We start from the raw sequence: 18,343 nt of genomic DNA on the forward strand, positions 1-18,343 counted from the left end.
AATGTCATTCAGAATGATGATGTTCAGCATCAGAGGGCAGTACAGAAAGAATCAATTACCCTTATGCAACACCCTCCTAGCAACAGCGTACAAGGAAGTCTAAACAACAGGTCTCAGTTGGCCTATAAGTTGATTTGTTCATCTTACTTCACAGAATACCTAATTCTTACCAGTGAAAGGTAAGAAAGATGTGTTAAACAATCCTTTAATCTCTCCTTGCCCAAGATGTCATGCCATTAGACTCAACAACACAGGCAAGGGTTGTGATGCAGACCCCTTCCAGCATAACTTGTGCTCAACCACACAACAGTAAAAACAAAGTAGTTACTCTAATTGTAACCTGGAGTCATTCTGAGCCGCCAAACAGACTTCGCTACAAGATGGCTATGTATATATATAATTTTCATCCTTTTGTGTTAACTTTATTCCCATTCACTCTCAAATTCAGTTAACAGGAGGAGGTGGTAGTGAACAAATATCACTGTTGCATTGGTCCACAGTAAATCAGATTTACCTATGCAGCACAGCCAGGTTTGGTACATCTGTAAGCTGCACCTCATATATCTGTAACAAGCCTGAGCATCTGCTTTATGCCCCAAAGTGATGATTTTCAAGCACAGGAACTGCATCAGCTTCACTGAAGCTTCTCAAAGGATTAACCTATACTGCTTTTCAGTGCACTGCAAGTGAAAAATTACTGCCCTCAAGGAGACAGAATAGAGTCTACCACCAGCATCACTGAGTCATTATGCTCCTTTGATACCTACCACCAGTAGGCTCACACAATAGACTAAATCCCTTGGGCAAGAAGTCCCACGATGGCATCACAAACACTGTTTTAGAGTGTTTGAGCTGGGTGATCATGGCTTGTTACAGATTCTGTAATGCTACTCACTAAATCATAAATTGCGTATGTAACAGAGATACCTCTAAGTGTGATGTGTCGGGACTATGTCCAAGAATGCCTCAGGAATTGTTTGTTTTCTGTTGAGCTGACTAATGAAGAGCTATTCAGCTCAGTAATTGCTAATCTCAACAGACTCAACTTTCAGTAATGTAATATAAGCCAAATGTACAAATGCATAAAAAGACATTTACTCATTCCCATAAGTGTTTCTCAGCAGAATTGAGAGCCACTCAGCTAACTCACTTCAGGGGTAAATACTTAATACACAACAGTAAACTTCAGCAGGTGCCATTCATTCCAAAAGAGAATCAAAGCATAGGCACAAGGTCATCAGATCATGCTTGTACCCAGAGTTTTGAAAACAAATCTAACAGGTAGGTGGCTAATATATGCTTCTGTGTCAGGAAGGAAAGAAGTTTTCATACCAAGACAACCTATGTACCTTTCATATATAACACACAATGTTTTAGCACCCAATAAACGTGCAAGCTGTACCTCCATCAACTTCTGTGACCTTGAACAATAGAAGAATAAACGATAGGCTCTTAATTCCACCGTTCTTGCTTGCTTGCTCTACACCAGACAATGTCCACATATTGCCACAAACTACATGCTCACATATTTGACACTTAAGCACTCTGATGTTGAGTATGTTCGGAGTCCATCTGCCACCAGAGTACAGTCCATTTTAAGATACTCATTAAGAGTCACAAGAGTAGTCAAGAGATTTAACTGCAGCACAGCTAAGTTCCTAACTTGATTAATTAATCCAAATTCAGATGTATTTCCAGAGTATTGAAGCAGAAACACAGCTTTTTCAAGGTCTCTTCTCAATTAGTGTGCTTCAGTCTGACCTACTCTTCAAGAGACAGCCCCTGGACACTCATTTTGCAAAGTGAGAACCTTGAGGCATTTCCTTGAAGTTCAGCTTTAAACCCACCATTATTCACTTCAAAGACTGCTCCCTGTTGAAGAAAACATTTTGGGTATCTTTACTAAGACAAGTACGATTTTGCATCACACTCTGGTATTAAAATTTTCTGCTTTAACATATGATAAATTTTAGCAAAGGCTTCAGAAAAGGTTATGCTACATTCTGCTTGAGTATCACTGCCATCATTATTATTAGGGAAACCTGTCACATCTTTCAAAGGCTAAATGCCAGTACTCCCTAAAGGATGGTCAGGTGAATACTGCAAGCCTCAGTCAATGAAGACAACACTTCACAGTTTAACACTGAAGACTGTTCCTACCATTAGGGGAATGGTATGTATCCTCCTGAGAAACATGAGGCACTGTAAGGCATATTTATTACTGACTATACAGAAGAATATGAGCAGAATCCCTCTACCATCAAATAAAGTACAACAGCCAGCATCACTTTTACCCTGGATGGGACAAATCTTCCATGATGAACCGAACAACGTTGTTCCAAAGCACCTTCCTCAAGAATAAAATTACTGTAACTTTATTACAGGAGGCAGCAAGCACTTAGCTATGCATCTTAAAAGGCCTCAGGTGAAGATACTACAGGTCATTACTGACGTTTATATATATTAATTAGCAATTTTTCAGTTTATTTTCATAAAGGAGTAAACAGGCCTCTCAATTACTACTAAATTTTCATTTTTTATTAAGCTTCTTAGGCCAGCAGTACCCTCTCTCAGACTGTTTTCTTCTGAAAATAAAGATTCACCGCTACACAGTCATTCCAGATGTATTTATTATGATTTTCATGATTCCATTTACCATAATTTTCATGATTTCACCCACACTTTACTTTGGGTAATCCAGTTAAGCCCTACCAAGCAGCCCCATGTAGGTTACAGCAAATCTTGCTGTAGGGGAAAGGGCAACATTCTGTTCCACAGGTAACAGCCTAATGGCTCTCCTGCCCTAACACCATTAGCTACACACAGAGCATAGAACCATTTTCATTATCAGGCTGAATGAACCAGATAAACAAGGTTTTTTTGCTTCATAGGTATCTAATACTACTACAGAGTGGATTAGATACCGTAAGACCTTCAAGCATTTCATGGATATTGAGAACTTACTGACATGTATTATTTGTTTCTCAACATGAATGAAGACACAAAGATATTCAGGATGAAAGACCATTATTAATATGACATTTAGTCTTTCTCTGTTCTTTACCAGCATTGTACCATTTGCTAAGAAATTAAGTCAAGATGTCTTTTACTAAATATTGAGCATCCTAATGCATTTCCCTTACTGTGGAGTGCAGCAATCCAGGTTGAGCCAGCACAGACCAACTCAGATACCAACACCTCTAGTCTTCAAACTAAGTCTGTTTCTCTAAGCCTGACTGTCAAATACTGACACTCCAGTACTTGGGACCTACCATTACTTAAATGCTGGAGTCAGAACTCAGTGAATTTAGTATATCTTCAGAGTTTAGTGTAAGTATCCCAATTCAGCTTCATGCCACATAATTCTAGCATAAATACTTGTTAGAAGTGATCAACTATTGTTCCTAAGGCCATTAGAAAAGAGTAAGACTTGGACAGAGGCTGTGTGCACCCAAATAAAAACTGCCTGCTAAAAGCTCTGTAAGCACACATCTTTTTAAATGTAATAGAAACCAAGAATGCAGTAATAGTTTCCCATAACTCTTACTCATGTTACTACATAAAGCTCTAATCATCCCCAGTAAAGATGTGCATGTAATTGTCGGGCATTCCCGCTCAACTGCTCACCCTCACCTCATCTCCTGCTATAGTTCGCAGTTTGACAGCTGAGGGACACCAAGGAAGTATGTGAGACCTAAAGCATGCAAGACCAGTGGTCGGAGCTGCAGCTGCAATTAGGCTTTCATCTACATTGACAGTAACTCCCTACACAAAAATCTATTTCTGTTATGTTTGTGATGAGGACTGGATCATCTATCAAATGAATTATCACTACCATGTGCAGGGCACTTCTGAATCCAATGAGCAAACTTAAGCTCTTCACTGAATAGCTGAATCAAGCCATAATATTTAGCCCTACCTTTTGAATACCAATCTAAAAAGTCTCTTACAGCTTGCAAATATTCCTGAGTGCTTCTTAAGTGCACATGTCCAGCCAAAGCAAACTTATGAAAACCATCCAGCTCAGTCATACCTATTGCACAACAGATAGTAATTCTTAATAAGACAAGTCAGACTATCCAAACAGAAAATGTTTTTGTCTTGAAAATTATGGAAATCAATCTACATCCTTTATGCTTAAACTAGGATATTTTAGCTTGTCAGTGCTGCACCAAGATGTGCAGCACTTACATATTGAGAGCATATCACGTACACAAGTTTTCTCACAGTAGCTGGCTGTGCTCAAGAGGCTGTATCAGTTACTGAACAGGCAGCAGAACTATGTGCCTGTGCATTGAAGGGATGATGGCTCCAATCTTGGAACCCGAGATCTTGCTTAAGCAACAGTTTTCCCCATAGACAACTGAAGATTTTTGCTAGTGAGAAAAAAGCTCAGAGGCACAAAGAGACAAAAGCAATGACTAAGTGAAGGAAAAGTTTAATTTTAGATCAGGAACACTTTGTTCACTGGATTCTAGTAGTACTGCTTCCAGTCTATCAACAAGTATATTTGGTCTTTTACTGCACTTCGATTATAAACTACAATTCTCTTGAAGAGCTCAATCTGGTAAATAATTTATAATTCACTGCTCCAACAGAAATGCTGGAGTTAAGAACCTGATTAAATCACATTAGCTTAAGTAGCATGCACAAGTAACTCACTGCAGCATAGTAACTTGTGTATGCACGAGTAACTCACTACTTGGCATAGTATGCACTGCTGCAGCTGGGCAGTCACCAGACAGATACAAATTAAGTCCTTGTCTTATTCCCCTCCCTTGCTATGGAACTTAAATTCCAATATCCTCTGGGGAAAAAATGAGCAAGATGAAAGTTCTTTATGAATTTGTGAAGACTCATAGTGACAGAGTTCATATCTAAAAATAACTGTTCAATTCCATTAAATGTAGCTAAACAAACAGACTGAATTCCTTCTACCACATCAAGACCTGGATATCTTTTTTTCACTGCAACTATTCTCTATCTTCCAGCTCACACACAACTTGAACACATAAGCTGTAACAACTTCAAATTTAACGTGCCCTGTGACTGGCAGTTACTCCTCCTGCACAGGCTTGGAGCTACTACAGTTAGAAGGATGATCGACATAAGACAAATGAGCTGCACAAAGAATGTAAACAGTCTGCTTGATCCCTAGCACTCCTCCAATTCTACATGGACCAAGATCCCCGTTTCACTTCACACTACCATTTATCCACTTCCAGCAAGAGAGAGTGGGAGAGAAGCATTCAGTATTTAGCACTGCAACTTATGTTTAGCTTCTCTGGAGAGCACTTTCTGCACGGTTCAGTTCTTCTTTTAGTAAAGTACATACAATTACCTCGGGAAGACACTGAAGTTAAGGGAAATAATGTTTCATCAGCAACAGCTGAACTTGGAATTAATTATAGCACTAACTGATATTCTAATCACTTACAGCTGTATTAATTAAAAAGGCTACAGGTAGAAACAGTACATAGATTGAATTAAGGCACAGAAAGATCTTACAACTTGGGATCACTGAAACACACAACAATTACATGGAATTTTAACTTTTTTGGCTTTATCATAAAGCAGCACAGTAGATTTATCATATTAATTTAAAATATGATAATTTAACCATAGTCAAGACAATTACTTGAAAGGAATGTGGGGGGGGAGGGGAGAGAGATTAATCTGATAAGGCTAAATATGTGACAGTGTAGTATTATGAAAAGAAGGCCTAATGTTTTCACAAATTCTCTACCAGACAACAAGCACCATGTAACATTAATTCATGACTTTTGATTCAAGTTTACAACATCCAGTGAGTTAGAGCTGATGTAACTGTACTGCAGATATCCAGCCAGAGCAAACACTATGATATCCTACATTCCTTCCATTTTCCCTCCCTATTTATCCCACCATGTAGGGACAACTGCAAAAGCAGCATGAGGAGGCTACTGCATGCCTACTCCCAGCTCCTACTGATTTCAGTTTGACTTTAGCAGAGTACTGCTTTAGGACTTCTGCACTCAGCCTGGGGTAGAAGCAGGAAAGAGTGAATGCTGAAGAAGTTTGTTCCTACATGAACACCCCTGGGTTCTCCCTGCTCCTCCATGCAGCTTTCATGCTGAGAAAAAGTAACTCAAGCACAGGTTTAGCCTTTTCAATAAGATCAAATTGCTTAAGAGCAAAAAATAGAGCATGACTTCAGTACAAAACCCTTGAAAAGCAGGTGGGCAGGCCCCTCACCCAAACCTGAGGTAGCACAATGCTGATATTAGCAGTGTTGCAAGACACACAACAATGGTAATCACAGAAACAGTCATTTAACATGCAAAGCACAGGACACCTCTTGCATATTAAGTGGTATGTCCTCACATTGCTATTGTATAGATCAAACACAATCAGCAGGATTGGTTATGCTTGTCAGTTTTAAATGGTAAGAACTATATGCTCTCTAAAAAGACTCTGACAACAAAATCACTTTGATCCCAAGTTTCTCACTCAGACAGCTGTTCTGCAGCTCTTATGAACCTATTTGAGATTACTATAATAACTGCTATAGTGGACACTGGCAGGGAGGGGGTGGTAGAATTCTTCACCATGTTAAACTCTCCTAACCCATGAAAACTCAAGGGACATAGGTTTGTCTCCTCCCTTGGACAGAGAGATTAGATATTTCTGGAATTCACTCTAATTACTGTTTTTTTTTTCTGGCTAGAGCTCCTTCTAGGGTCACCAGGACAGTTCTTCCAGTTAAGAAAAAAAATACATTCCAAAGGGAGCTGAAGTGGCCATAGCCATTTCCCAAGCTGAAATGCCCAGAGTGGCATGCAGTCCACACTGGGGGACGATACCTAGTTCGTATTTTGAAATGGATGCCTGATTTGACAGAAAGGGGCGGTACAGCGACAGAAGGATGACTTGCCAAGTCCACTTCCTGTTCTCTCATTCATTTAGCAAATTCCTTTAATTCCTGCCTCAAACTGCACGTTCAGAGACTGCTGTTCTCTCACTCCATTTACAATCCTCCCTTACCACCAGGTCACAAGGAAACACATAAACCGGTTTGTCTGCACTGCATCCATTAGCCAGGGATCTTTTTCCAATGCTGGCGTTATGGTTTTCACAGGATATTAAGAACAGAACCATGTCATTTTAGGGGAGGATTCTTTTAATATTGTTATGTTTGGAAGGAGGGACAGTGGCTGTGCAGCTTCCAAGTCCAAATGGTTTCTTGCACTTCATCTCAGCAATTTCCTCACAGCTGCACAAAAAGAGGTTCCCAGGAACCTTCGCGATCCAGAGGCTGATGGTCGCTTGGGTGAAAGGGAAAGACCACAATCCGCCTTCAAGACTGCGGCGTCCCCCCAAGCCGAGGCGGGAGAGCACCCGCGGTGCCCGGGGCGAACAGCGCGGCTCCGGCGCGGCGCCGCCCCCTCCCTGGAGCGGGAGGTCCCTCAGGCGACGAGTGACTCTGCACAAATCGCGGCCGCTCCGCACGCCGCGGGGACGCAACTCCGGGGATGGAAGGATGGATGGACGGACGGATGGATGGATGGATGAGCAGAAGCGGCAGCTCAGAGTCCGCACCGGGGGCGGGCTCGGCCCCGCATGGCTTCCGCGGCGCGCAGCGGGACGGCGGCCGCGCTCCGCAGGGAAGGAAGGAGGGGACGGAGAAGGTCCCCCCGCGGCCTGGCCCCCTCTCCCCGCCCTCAGCGCTCCCCCGGCCCGCCTAGGCAGGCCCCCCCCCCCCCAAAGATGGGGTGAGGCAGAAGAGGGGGACCCCAACCCCATGCCTTTTCTGCTGCCCCCCTGTGCTTACCTGGAAGTGCTCCTGGAAGCGAATGGGCAGTATCTGGGCCATGGCTGGGGGCAAGCCCCTGGGGCAGGGGCACGGAGCAGGGGCGGGCGGTGAAGCGGGGCGGCCGCCGGTGCTCCCCTCACGGCGGCGGAAGCAGCGCAGGCGCGGAGCCCTTGCTGGGATGGCGCCCGGCGCGCCCGCCGCCCTCCTCGGCCTTAGTGCGGGGCCGCTCACTCGCCGGGATCACTCCGCACCTCACCAGCCTGCCAGGGTCTCCTCAAATAGTCCCTCCCTGTGGCGCTTCTTCCTCCGCCCATCGCCACCGCCTCTCGCCCGCCCTTGTCCTCCCGCCTTCCTCAACCCCGCTATCTCACTCCTGCTGAGGGCACCGGCTGGGGATGGGGCTGTGAGGAGCGGGTGGTCCCCGCCGCGGCTACGGCCAGCGGAGAGGGGCGGGAGGGGTTGTCAGAGTGCAGGTATCCTTCCGCTACTGCCACACACGCTCACATGACGCGGCCCCCTCCCCGGCTCCCTCTGGCGCTGCCCCCGGCCGACCCTCACCGCGGGCCGGGGCTCCTCCTGACCCCTCCTCACCCCGACACCCCGGGGCTGCCCCCTGACCTACCCGATCCCCCGGGGCTCCTCCCGACCCATCCTCCCACCGTCCCCCTAGGTCCCTCTCGGCCCACCCTGCCACCGGCCCTGAGGGTTTCTTCCTTCCCCTGCCTACAGCCGCGCGGCGGTGCAGGGGCGACGTTCCCCTCAGCGCTCCTGGACTCCCGCCGGAGGCGAGGACTAAGACGGGGACCACCCAGAACCTGCCTGGTGGGCACTGGAAGCCGGGAGCCGCCTGCCTGGCACCTGCCGTAGTGTCTGGCTGTGCCAAAGAGGGGCACTTCTCCTTGTCTGTCCCAGAAGCACTGGGTTCTGGCAGGGTCAGATGGTTGCTCTTGGCCCACCACCCACCGACTTATCTTAGCACCATGTGGGCTTTGCTCCCTGCAGTAATGCCCAGAGGTAGGTGCGGGGGTTTATGACCAGTTAGCAGCTATGAAAACCATCCAGCTGTTCTGCCCTGTTCAATTTCTATATAGAAATAGGGCGCCTTCCCCAAGAGTTGACATTGTGAGTTGGAAGTTCTTCAGTAACTGAGAAGTGAAGGATTCACCAACCCTTTTTTTTTTTTTTTTTTACTCTCCCTCCTAGTCAGTTTATTAGCATTAGATGAGGGTGGTGAAGTTAATGTTAGTGCTATTATACTTCTCCTAAATTACAGTAATCCTTTGAGGTGGAAACAGCTGCAGTGGTACTGGCTCCAGCACTTTTATCCAGAGCATTGTATTGTTCACATTTTCCCAGAGAGTTCAGCTCTGGGAAACACAAGATTACAGGACAATCTCTAATATAAAGCTGAACAAAGGACCCCTGAGGACTTAAAACCAGAGGCAGATTAAAACAAGTTCATATACATTACAATTTAAAATCTCATTATTTTCACTTAACCTGATTCATTTTTAATACATGGGAATTACCAAAACTGGGTTAAGTTTCCAAAGAGATAATAGGCATGGCTTGCTGAGACACCTAGGTTCCTCCTGGCACACACAGTCACAGGCTGCAGCCATGGGGATCCCTTGGTGAAGAATGGTCTGCAGTGGGACTGAGGAAACACTGAACAGCCCATTGAACGGGTAGGTAGGAATGAGGTGCTGCTAAAGCCCCATCCCTGCAGAAATCTGGGATCTGTAGCTCTTCCCAGCGGACTCAGGATTTGGGTTATGCACCATGGTCTGGTCTCTCAAAAGAATGAAGAAAAACTGGAGGTAAAGTGGAGACAACCTTTATGTGGTCCAAAGGGGTTTGAGTAGCATCTGCTCTGTAGGTTTGTTAGTTGCAGTTTAATTTTGGTGGGTTATGAGTTTCTAAATGAGGGCAAGTCAGCAGTGCTGCAGAGACAGACTACCAGTGGGACATCAGGACATATCTGTCACCAGCCCATTTTGGTACAGTGAGTGTGTTCTGTCAACTTCCCTCCCTCACATTCACTTTATGGATGCTAATTAATTACATCAGGAGCTCTACCTGTTTTTGCTAATTTATATCTATCTCTTAAAATAAAAAAAACAGTAACAAAAAAATAAAAACCCACATATTTTCATCATTAATTGTACAAGTTAAGTAGTACCTCTTAAGTAGTGTACATAGTTAGATATATTTTTATTTTATTAATATTTTAAAGAAAATTGTGACAAAGAAGCAACATATTTGTCTCTGAAATATTTTTATTAAGAATTACAAATGCTCAAAAGTCACTGTGTACTGTGTGCAATCTTAGTAGTCTGGCACTCGACTGCTGCCTTGAGCTAGAAAGATCACTGGCTAAGGAAACTGAGGCTCTTTTAAAGTATAATTAAAATTAAAGGTCTGTGTTATTTCTTCACTCTAATTTTAATAATATAATCCTTCATGCCCACTCCCAGCTGGCCAAATTCTAATTACAACATCCCATAATTTCTGTAGTAAAAAAAGTATCTCACTTTATGTAAAAGTGCTTTGCCACACTTCTGTCTACTGATGTCTTTCTCATTTGTACCTTCCTTGCACTGCTGTGTTTAAATATCTGTCCTTTACAAGACCTGGCTTTGCTGATCCCAAGGGTTGGATTCTTTGCAAGTGTGATTGGCTCTGAAGAGTGAGCTGAATGTGTTGGACATTTTGGCACAAATAAAAAAAATAGGTAAATATTTTGTCACCTTTTCTCCACTCTGCAGCCTGCTGAGCTTCCACAGCTAAAGAAATTGACCTCTGTACTGTCAGCTGTGTGCATGGATGTTTTAACTGAGCCTTTTAACCTTGTTTTCTATATTTAGTTTGGGGGTCTCTCAATGAAAAGGCACTACTAGCCTTATTTAAGGTATTTTTCCTACAGTCTATGGTCTGTTAAAGTGGAATGCAAAAGGCCTCTAATGATTTGCTGTTTTAGTGCCCCTGTGATTAGCTGACTGCTACTCCCCTGCTCCTTTATACGAGGCAGAGCCACAGCACTCAGCAGCTGAGAAGCGTGTAATCCCTAGCAATCCTTTAACAATGCAAATGGAAAAGCTCCTGGTAAATGTTTCTCTATTTTTTTCAGAAGCTGATCTCATCCAAATATTTGGGTTTCTGGCTCATCCTATGGATGGCAGCCCGATGCTCTTTTTCCAGTGTTTGAGAAGAGCTACATTCTTGTCTTGGAGGGGCTGTTATTTACATGGAAAAATGTTATATGTATGTTCCCAGTCTTCTTCCCACAGAATCAGCCAAGGAAGTCTCATTGAAAAAGCAATGTGCATTTCTCTTAAATGTTTCTCTCAGGTTCTTGCTCAACAACATCCTTTCAAATCACTGGTTAACTACACAAGTGTTCAATTTCCAAATGTTTGGCCACTTTTCTGTTTTAATTCAAGAAGGTAAAAATGTCACTGGCACGTCTTCTGGCCTGTATGAGAAAGCATCCACTACAGGAGACCTGTGTGAGTGGGAACACCCAAACACTTGGAGTGTTCCTCAAATTGCATCTCCAAGAAACAAGGAATCTGTGGGTTGGACTTGCACGATCACTGCAAACTGCTGGAGAGCTGCTGCATGTGGCAAAGCACTGAACTCAGGATGTTGATCCACATCTGCTCTCAGCTGAGTGCTGCCTGGCACTGTCAGAGCATCAACGTTTTGCCTAACAGATAAATGCAAACCTTAAGAATGCTGAATCAGCAGTCACAGCACAAAGATGTTTTAGTGCAGCAATGACAGAGTGTCACAACAACTCATAAAGTTCTGATTTGGTCTCTCGTGGAGAAAATTTGGATTTCATGCATCTTAAGGCCCTCACTGACTGCTCTGTTTGCTTGAGAATCCAGTTTGAAATTGTACTCCTTGTTTTTCAAACCACACCCTTGCTCCTTGGACTCCTTTCCAGCTTGTCTCCTGGAGGCGGCAGAGTCTGCCCCTTTCCTTCCCTCTGTCTGTTCTCTCTCCTTCCAGCAAACTTCTTGGTGCTGAGTCAAGAACTGTCTTCTATCACTGTCTCCCTTCCAGAACTGACTCCTCGTACATGTCCCACAGTCCTTCATTCTACTGCAAAGCTCCATTCAAATAATGCTCTTTTGGCCTGGAATTCAGTTATACTTTTCCATCTGTTCTTACAGAATGCATAACTCTGGGTCATACAAAGCACTCTGAGGCTCTGGATGAGTTTCTTCTGTGGTTTTTGTAAGTCATTGTGCAAGCTCCTGAGATCAAGCTGGTAAAAATTGTGATGTTTTTGAAGGAGTAATTTGAAATGTAAAGATTATGTCATTTAATATGTAAGTATTTGATGTCTAATTCATTCTTTGACAAGAGAATGGTGTCATACATGCTTAGCATTTCAAGACAGTCCTGTTGTGGTGGATTTTACTCTTGACGTATCACTTTATGAATTTACTTCAGTATGTGAGACTCCATCCTGTATTCCCTGCACATTGAAAGCTCTGCTGGAGATTGTCATCTCCATCTCTCCATCATCTCCATCAGCAGAATCTGATGGCATTTAATGTCAGAATGAACAGGAGTGTCTAAAGCAGTGCAGGCTGGAGGTCTTTAGTTTCCCCACAGAGGATGCCATGGTGATACACAATTTACCTGCAATGTGCAAACAATATGCTTCTCTTGCCTTCCAGGAGCATTCTGTTTGAAGAAGCCATTTCTGTTCATGAACAGAATGCCAGCATCGATGCTCTCTGTGCATTTGCAGAGTTGTTTGCTCCTCCCTGGGCACTGCTGTTCAGGCTCTGCAACACAGGTGCTGAATTCCTTGCATGGCAGTTTCTTAGCTGAAATGGCAACTCCTCCAGCCCAGCCTTGTAAAACCAGGGGTGTAGTGGTCAGTGACGCAAAGCTGGATAAAGGGCAGGGGAGTCAACGTCTGTCTTCAAAATCCTGACAAATGCACCAGGGCTGCATCCTACATCAACCTTTTTAGAAGCTGAATTCCTCCAGAGTGTTTTCTCTGGCAGCTCATTCATCAAGCAGGTAGAGAGTGAATGTGTTGTTTGAAAGTATGAGCAATGGCAAGAATGAGGTAGCTCAAATAAATCCAGTTTGCATCTCTTGCTAGTTTCACTAGGTTTGGAATAACAGAAACCAAGCTATGTTTGTATATAGACCAAGCAAAATTTTAGCCTAAAGGATGTGATCCTTAATTACTATTTAGGAACAGAACGAGCCAGTGTGCATAAATAGGGAATGAAAAAGGGCTGGAAAGGACCTGAAGTGGTCGTCTGGTTATCACGAGTGTCCTACAGCCAGGCCAGTATTGTCCAATTGCAGATTAATAGGGTGATTTGAGAAATGCTGAATATATTGACTATTAGAGCCTTTTAGCTATTTCCTTTGAAATAGACCATTCAGAGGGAAAACCTCAATGTTCATTTTCTTGACATTATTATATTATCCAGGAAAGAGAATGAAGCCAAGAAAAGCAGAAACCAAATTACATTTGAGAATACACTGGTAAACCATAGGGATGGTAAACAGAACTTTTATTTTCTGAAGGGTATTTACGATTTATTTCCCATTCTCCTACTCCTGGAAAGAAGTACTCTATAAAGTCATCATTGAGAATTTCCCCCCTCCTCAGAAGGAAGAAGTCTTTATGTGTGTGCTTTTGCTATGTTTACCACAGTCAGTTTTGAGACCATTGGCCAAATTCAACCATATGTGATAGAGAGGAATGAGCTCAAAGATACTGGATTCCAGCAAGTTTCATGAAAACAGGCAGCCAAAATGGAGAGACTTTTATTTAGAAGGAATGGCTGAAGTGGGAATTCAGCTTTTACTGGCAAATTTATGGAGCAGTCAGTGCAAATCGTGAGGGAAAAAAAAAATCTTCGACCAAGGACAGTACCTTCTTGAATTAGTTTTATTGTTCATGAAATCTTTTTGTTCCCTTTCCTTATCCCCAAATTCCTGCTTTTATAGGAATCTGTACCTTTGCATTAGCTTTAAATATAGGTTCAAAAATCCTCTCCCAAAACCACTATTATTTTTTGAACTGTGTTCTCTCCTTCAAAAGCAGGTTTTTGTTAGACCATGTAATGCTGTTTTATATAACACAAAGGCCCTGGGTTTTTTTTTCTATCCGCTTATAGGACTTCAGGATGCTGAAGATAAAAGTCACTCTCATTTTTTTATTCACTCCTGGCTTTCTCTGTCTGGAGGTGTTTATGGAACAGGTTTTAATGGACATTCTCTGCATTTCTTGCTTCCCAATGACATGTATGACCTGAATGTGACAGACTGGCTTTTCTGGAACTTCAGTCTCAACTAGAATATTCAAGATACAAACACAAGACAAAGATATTTCCCAGAGAGGTTGAAAAATCACACATCTACTACCTTTTAGATTATTGACAACAAACAAGATGGCTGAGCTGTAATAAAATGTAGGCAAGCACAGGCTTACAAGCTGGAAGTTCTCATAATGAAATGTCTACCTAAAAAAAAATTCCTACTAGTGCTCGGTGCCTAAAAGGCAGAAGCAATACATAAGCACTTTGCAACCCTGTCACTAGAGTGAATTTAGATGACACGAGATGAAGACAGCCGTGCCCCTTTATGCCAGAGCTTTCAGTGTAACTGATGCTACTTGTGTGAGGGATGTTGAAAAAAGGGAGAAAACCTGTGCAGAGGCCTTAACAAGCACCAGAGGGAATTCACAATGCTGTCTTTTTGAGTATAATTAATCTTTTTTGAAAGATCTTCCTGAATTTAAAGAGTATTTGGTACTTTCTACTTTTCTAAAGGCCTGAAGGATGCCCTGAAACATAAAAAATTACATCATATTTTTGGCAAACTGTGCTGTTCCTGATATGTAGTGTATCTTAAGCTAACACAAAAAATGAAAGGGGAAGCATACGAAGTGCTAGCTAAATAATTTGTTTAGCATTTTGTTGTCATGTTTCTTTGCAGATTTTTGGTCCTTATAATGGAAAAAATGTGATCTAATTAAGTACTAATTTCAAAAAGAATGTATGAAGGTTGTTATGGAGTAGCTTTTAGTTGCCTCCTTCTTTCTATACCAAGCCATACTGCATCCAGGAAGCAAAGGGATGATTTCTACCTCCAGTGCCAGAATTTTCCCTCTTTCATCTTAGCTCTGTACGAGTCATTTGCTCCAACTCAACCAGAGTCCAGTGCTTAAAATTCTGGATGGAGTAAGGCTCGAGCTACAGCACACCAAAAGTGAGTCATCTTTGTGTGTTTCTACCCTTATAATGAAGACTGAAACATGTTAATAATATGCAGCTCTTCTTTTGTTTCTTTGGTCAGGCTGGAAGAGGCAAAGTAAAGAATTGAAAGAAACATGTTTAGTGTTAAGAAATAAGCACTTTCATGGGCCCCAAAGATCTTTAAATATGTGCATATTTCTCTTCTAGCTCATAATGTGACTGAGACAGCACATGATATGTTGCCTGATGCAAGAACTATGTTCAGTTAATGCATATTGCCAGATCTGTGTCTGCAAACAGGAGCTTGATTTTCTATGTCTGGGCTGTGACTGGTCATACTCCTTTTCACAAAGGCAGCAAAATAGCAGAATAAATAGTAGAATACAGGGAACTTTTTGATCAATTCTAGAACAAGGGTGGTCAAATCTAGGCCATAGGATTAAAACACAGCCTGAATCCACTCTCATTTGTGACATAAACATTTTGGAACGGTCTGTCCTTTCCCAGTCCACCCACTCATGTCAAAAAATGATGTGGTTGGATGGGCTGATGATGCCAAGGTCATGGTGAGCTGTGGGCAAGGTCTGGTTAGGCAGGGCTTTCTGAAGTCCTGCCTAACCAGAGACCTGTGTGTTAGACCTTTTCACTCGTGTGTTACCTCCTCAGCTGCTGGGTTACAAAACAACAAGGCAGCATCTATTACACTGCTGATCTCAGATATCACTTCCTCTGTCATCTCCATTCATAGTTACATATGATATGCAGAATTATTTTCAGCTCTCCTTGGCTTGCATGTAATCCTACTTTGCCGCTCCCCTCTGGACTCCATAGATACAACAGCAGGAAGAAGCCACCTTTTGTCCCTTTGGGCCAGGAGGACATGCCAAACATCAATGTGGATGTGTTCCTGAAGACCAAACTGCTTTCTGTAAGTCTGCTCACAGACTTCATAATCCATCTGTTTTCTGTAAAATGCAGTTATTTACAGCAAAGTTCACTTCACAGTACAGTAGCTGCTGTTTATGTTGCTATTTCTGATGAGGCTCAATATTGTCTATTTTTCATTCTATCTCAATGCTGCCTTTAATTGCCTCTTTCCAGCAGATTTATGTATTATCCCTCCCGGCTGTTCACACACAGACTTCCCCTTACTTGGCAATCTTCCAGTCATTCCGTACTACAGAGGTACTAAAACAGCAGAGCAGTTGATGAGAGTTAAAATAAAACTACATCATGTTGTACTACATGGCCTACAGCTGACTGAGCAATTGGGCAGCAGAGCGTCTGAGACTCATCAGAAGTTCTTTTCCTTCTCTTGATTTCTCATTTTATACTTTTGGGCAGGTACCAAAAAGGTGGTAGAGGCTTAACAAATGTACCTTGAAATGTTATCTAATGCCTTTATTTATCACTACTCCAGGGAAGAGTATCTTGGAATTAATGATTCTCTCAAATAACAAACGAAAATTGTTCTCACAGGAATCAGCTTCATAACCCTGACACCTGAGACATGTGGGGAAGCAAAGACATTCCCTGGAGATCTACTGGGGTAGCCAGGCTGACTCTGCAGTACATCTGCATGTGCCCTACTGCAAAGATACAAGGAAACTTAATGGTTTTAATGTGGAGCTCAACATAAATACACACCTATTTCCTAAATAAGTACCTTTCTAATTTAAGGCTCCAATGTCTTGCTGTTTAATGCACCCAGACCCCACTGCTCTGTCATTGCCAGTAGCTGCTGGTGTCCAGTAACACATGGAAATCAGCAGTGTGAAGCTGTGTCCCACAGAAGAGCTGCTTTGGTTGTGCTCTTCACCCTACCTCACTTGGGCACAGGTGAAGCCCTTGGGCTCCTGGCAGGCTGCCACTGTAAACCCAGCACAGCTGGCTTGAGTGGAGAGTAAGGCCTCAATATTGCATTTCAAACACCGATTAGTAAAGCAGGTGATTGAAAAAAAAAGTTGTTTGTTTAGCTTGTGGAGATTGGAAAAGAAAACAGCTCCAGGAATCCAAAGCTGGAAATGCTACAGCAGTCGGGTACATGGGATTCCTCTGAACGAGCTTCCCTCCCTCCACCTTTGGCTGCAAGGATGAAAGTCTTTCTCAGACAAGTGCTCAACAAGCAGCTGAAATCCAGCTCAACAGAAAGCCATTCAAAAGGGTCAAGATCAAGTATTCATGCAGTAAAATAAATACCTGGAGATGGAAAAATCTTTCTCCGTTTTTCCTCCCACATGTTTTGGAATTATTGTGCCAGGAAATTATTAAATCACACAAGTTTCAGTAATAAATGTATTGCTTGGATGGCATGGAAAATTGCTGAGGGATATAGCTTATGGAGAGTAACTTTCCAAAGTCAGTGACAAAAGATCCAATATAAGCGGGACCACAACTTATATGGACTTCTGAAAATAGTACTGGTATGGGAGGATATTCTTCAAATTAAACCAACTGAGCATTAAGAGGAGGCATGTGCATAAGAATCAGAGGGATCTTTGTTCAATATGTTCTGCTGTCATTCAACACAAAGGTTCCCAGTGATATTTTGGCTTAACTGGAAACACTGACACCTAATTAGAAAAGGGATAAATCAGGGCTGCTAAAGCACTTCTGTATCTAAAAGGCCACATAGAGGGTGTCATATGTGTATGGCCTTGGTGGCACACTCCATACTCTTGCTGCCCTCACTGACCCTGGCAGGCCGTGGGACACCCCAGGGCTGGCCAAAGGTTTGTCCAAGTGACAGAAATTCAGCAGCTCCTTAGAGTGCTGGCCTGGGGTAGAGCTCAGCACTGGCCAGTGACCACTGTGATTAATAGAGAGAACAGATTTACAGTTAATGTGGAGGCAAAAGGAGTCCTCTTGCATAGACATGCCAAGGAGGCCCACTGTTTTCCACAAAACAGCCACAGCTAGAGCTGGAAGCCCATTTTCTAGAAGGTTCTGCCTTGTCAACAGCAAAGTCACAGTCCATCTAGACTTTTTATAGTGGAGGCAGGGCTGCACAGTCACTGTACTTAGTAAACTGTGCCTGGCATTGAGGGATCTTCCTGATTTGGCAGCCTGTTTATTCTGGGGCACTTCCCTGCTTGCTTGCAACCCTAAACCCTACCAATCCTTCAATTCTAGCCCCAGTGGGGTTTGGCTTCATATTTTCACATTTTGGGAATTTGTAATAAATTTATTTGGAAGCAAAAAAACCCACCAACCTACCAAAGTGAAATGAAAATTGCAGAACTCCCTCTTAAAGGCAAACCTCTTTTCAGAAGCAGGGAGAGTGGCAGGCAAAACTATGGGGTCCTTC

General features: G+C 43.0%; 1 protein-coding gene across 3 annotated transcripts in view; it reads right to left on the reverse strand.

Moving 5' to 3' along the window:
- CLTCL1 (clathrin heavy chain like 1) overlaps positions 1–7,965 on the reverse strand; it is a 34,591-nt gene extending 26,626 nt beyond the window's left edge. For all 3 annotated transcript variants that reach the window (XM_009092328.4, XM_018916527.3, XM_018916528.3), the window contains exon 1: positions 7,811–7,965. In XM_009092328.4, the coding sequence (XP_009090576.1) occupies positions 7,811–7,852 (42 nt within the window). In that variant the 5' untranslated portion in view covers positions 7,853–7,965. The remainder of the gene's footprint in view (positions 1–7,810) is intronic.
- Positions 7,966–18,343: the final 10,378 nt, after the last annotated feature.

Source organism: Serinus canaria, chromosome 15 (genome assembly GCF_022539315.1).
Source record: "Serinus canaria isolate serCan28SL12 chromosome 15, serCan2020, whole genome shotgun sequence".
NCBI classification, from domain to species: Eukaryota; Metazoa; Chordata; class Aves; order Passeriformes; family Fringillidae; genus Serinus; species Serinus canaria.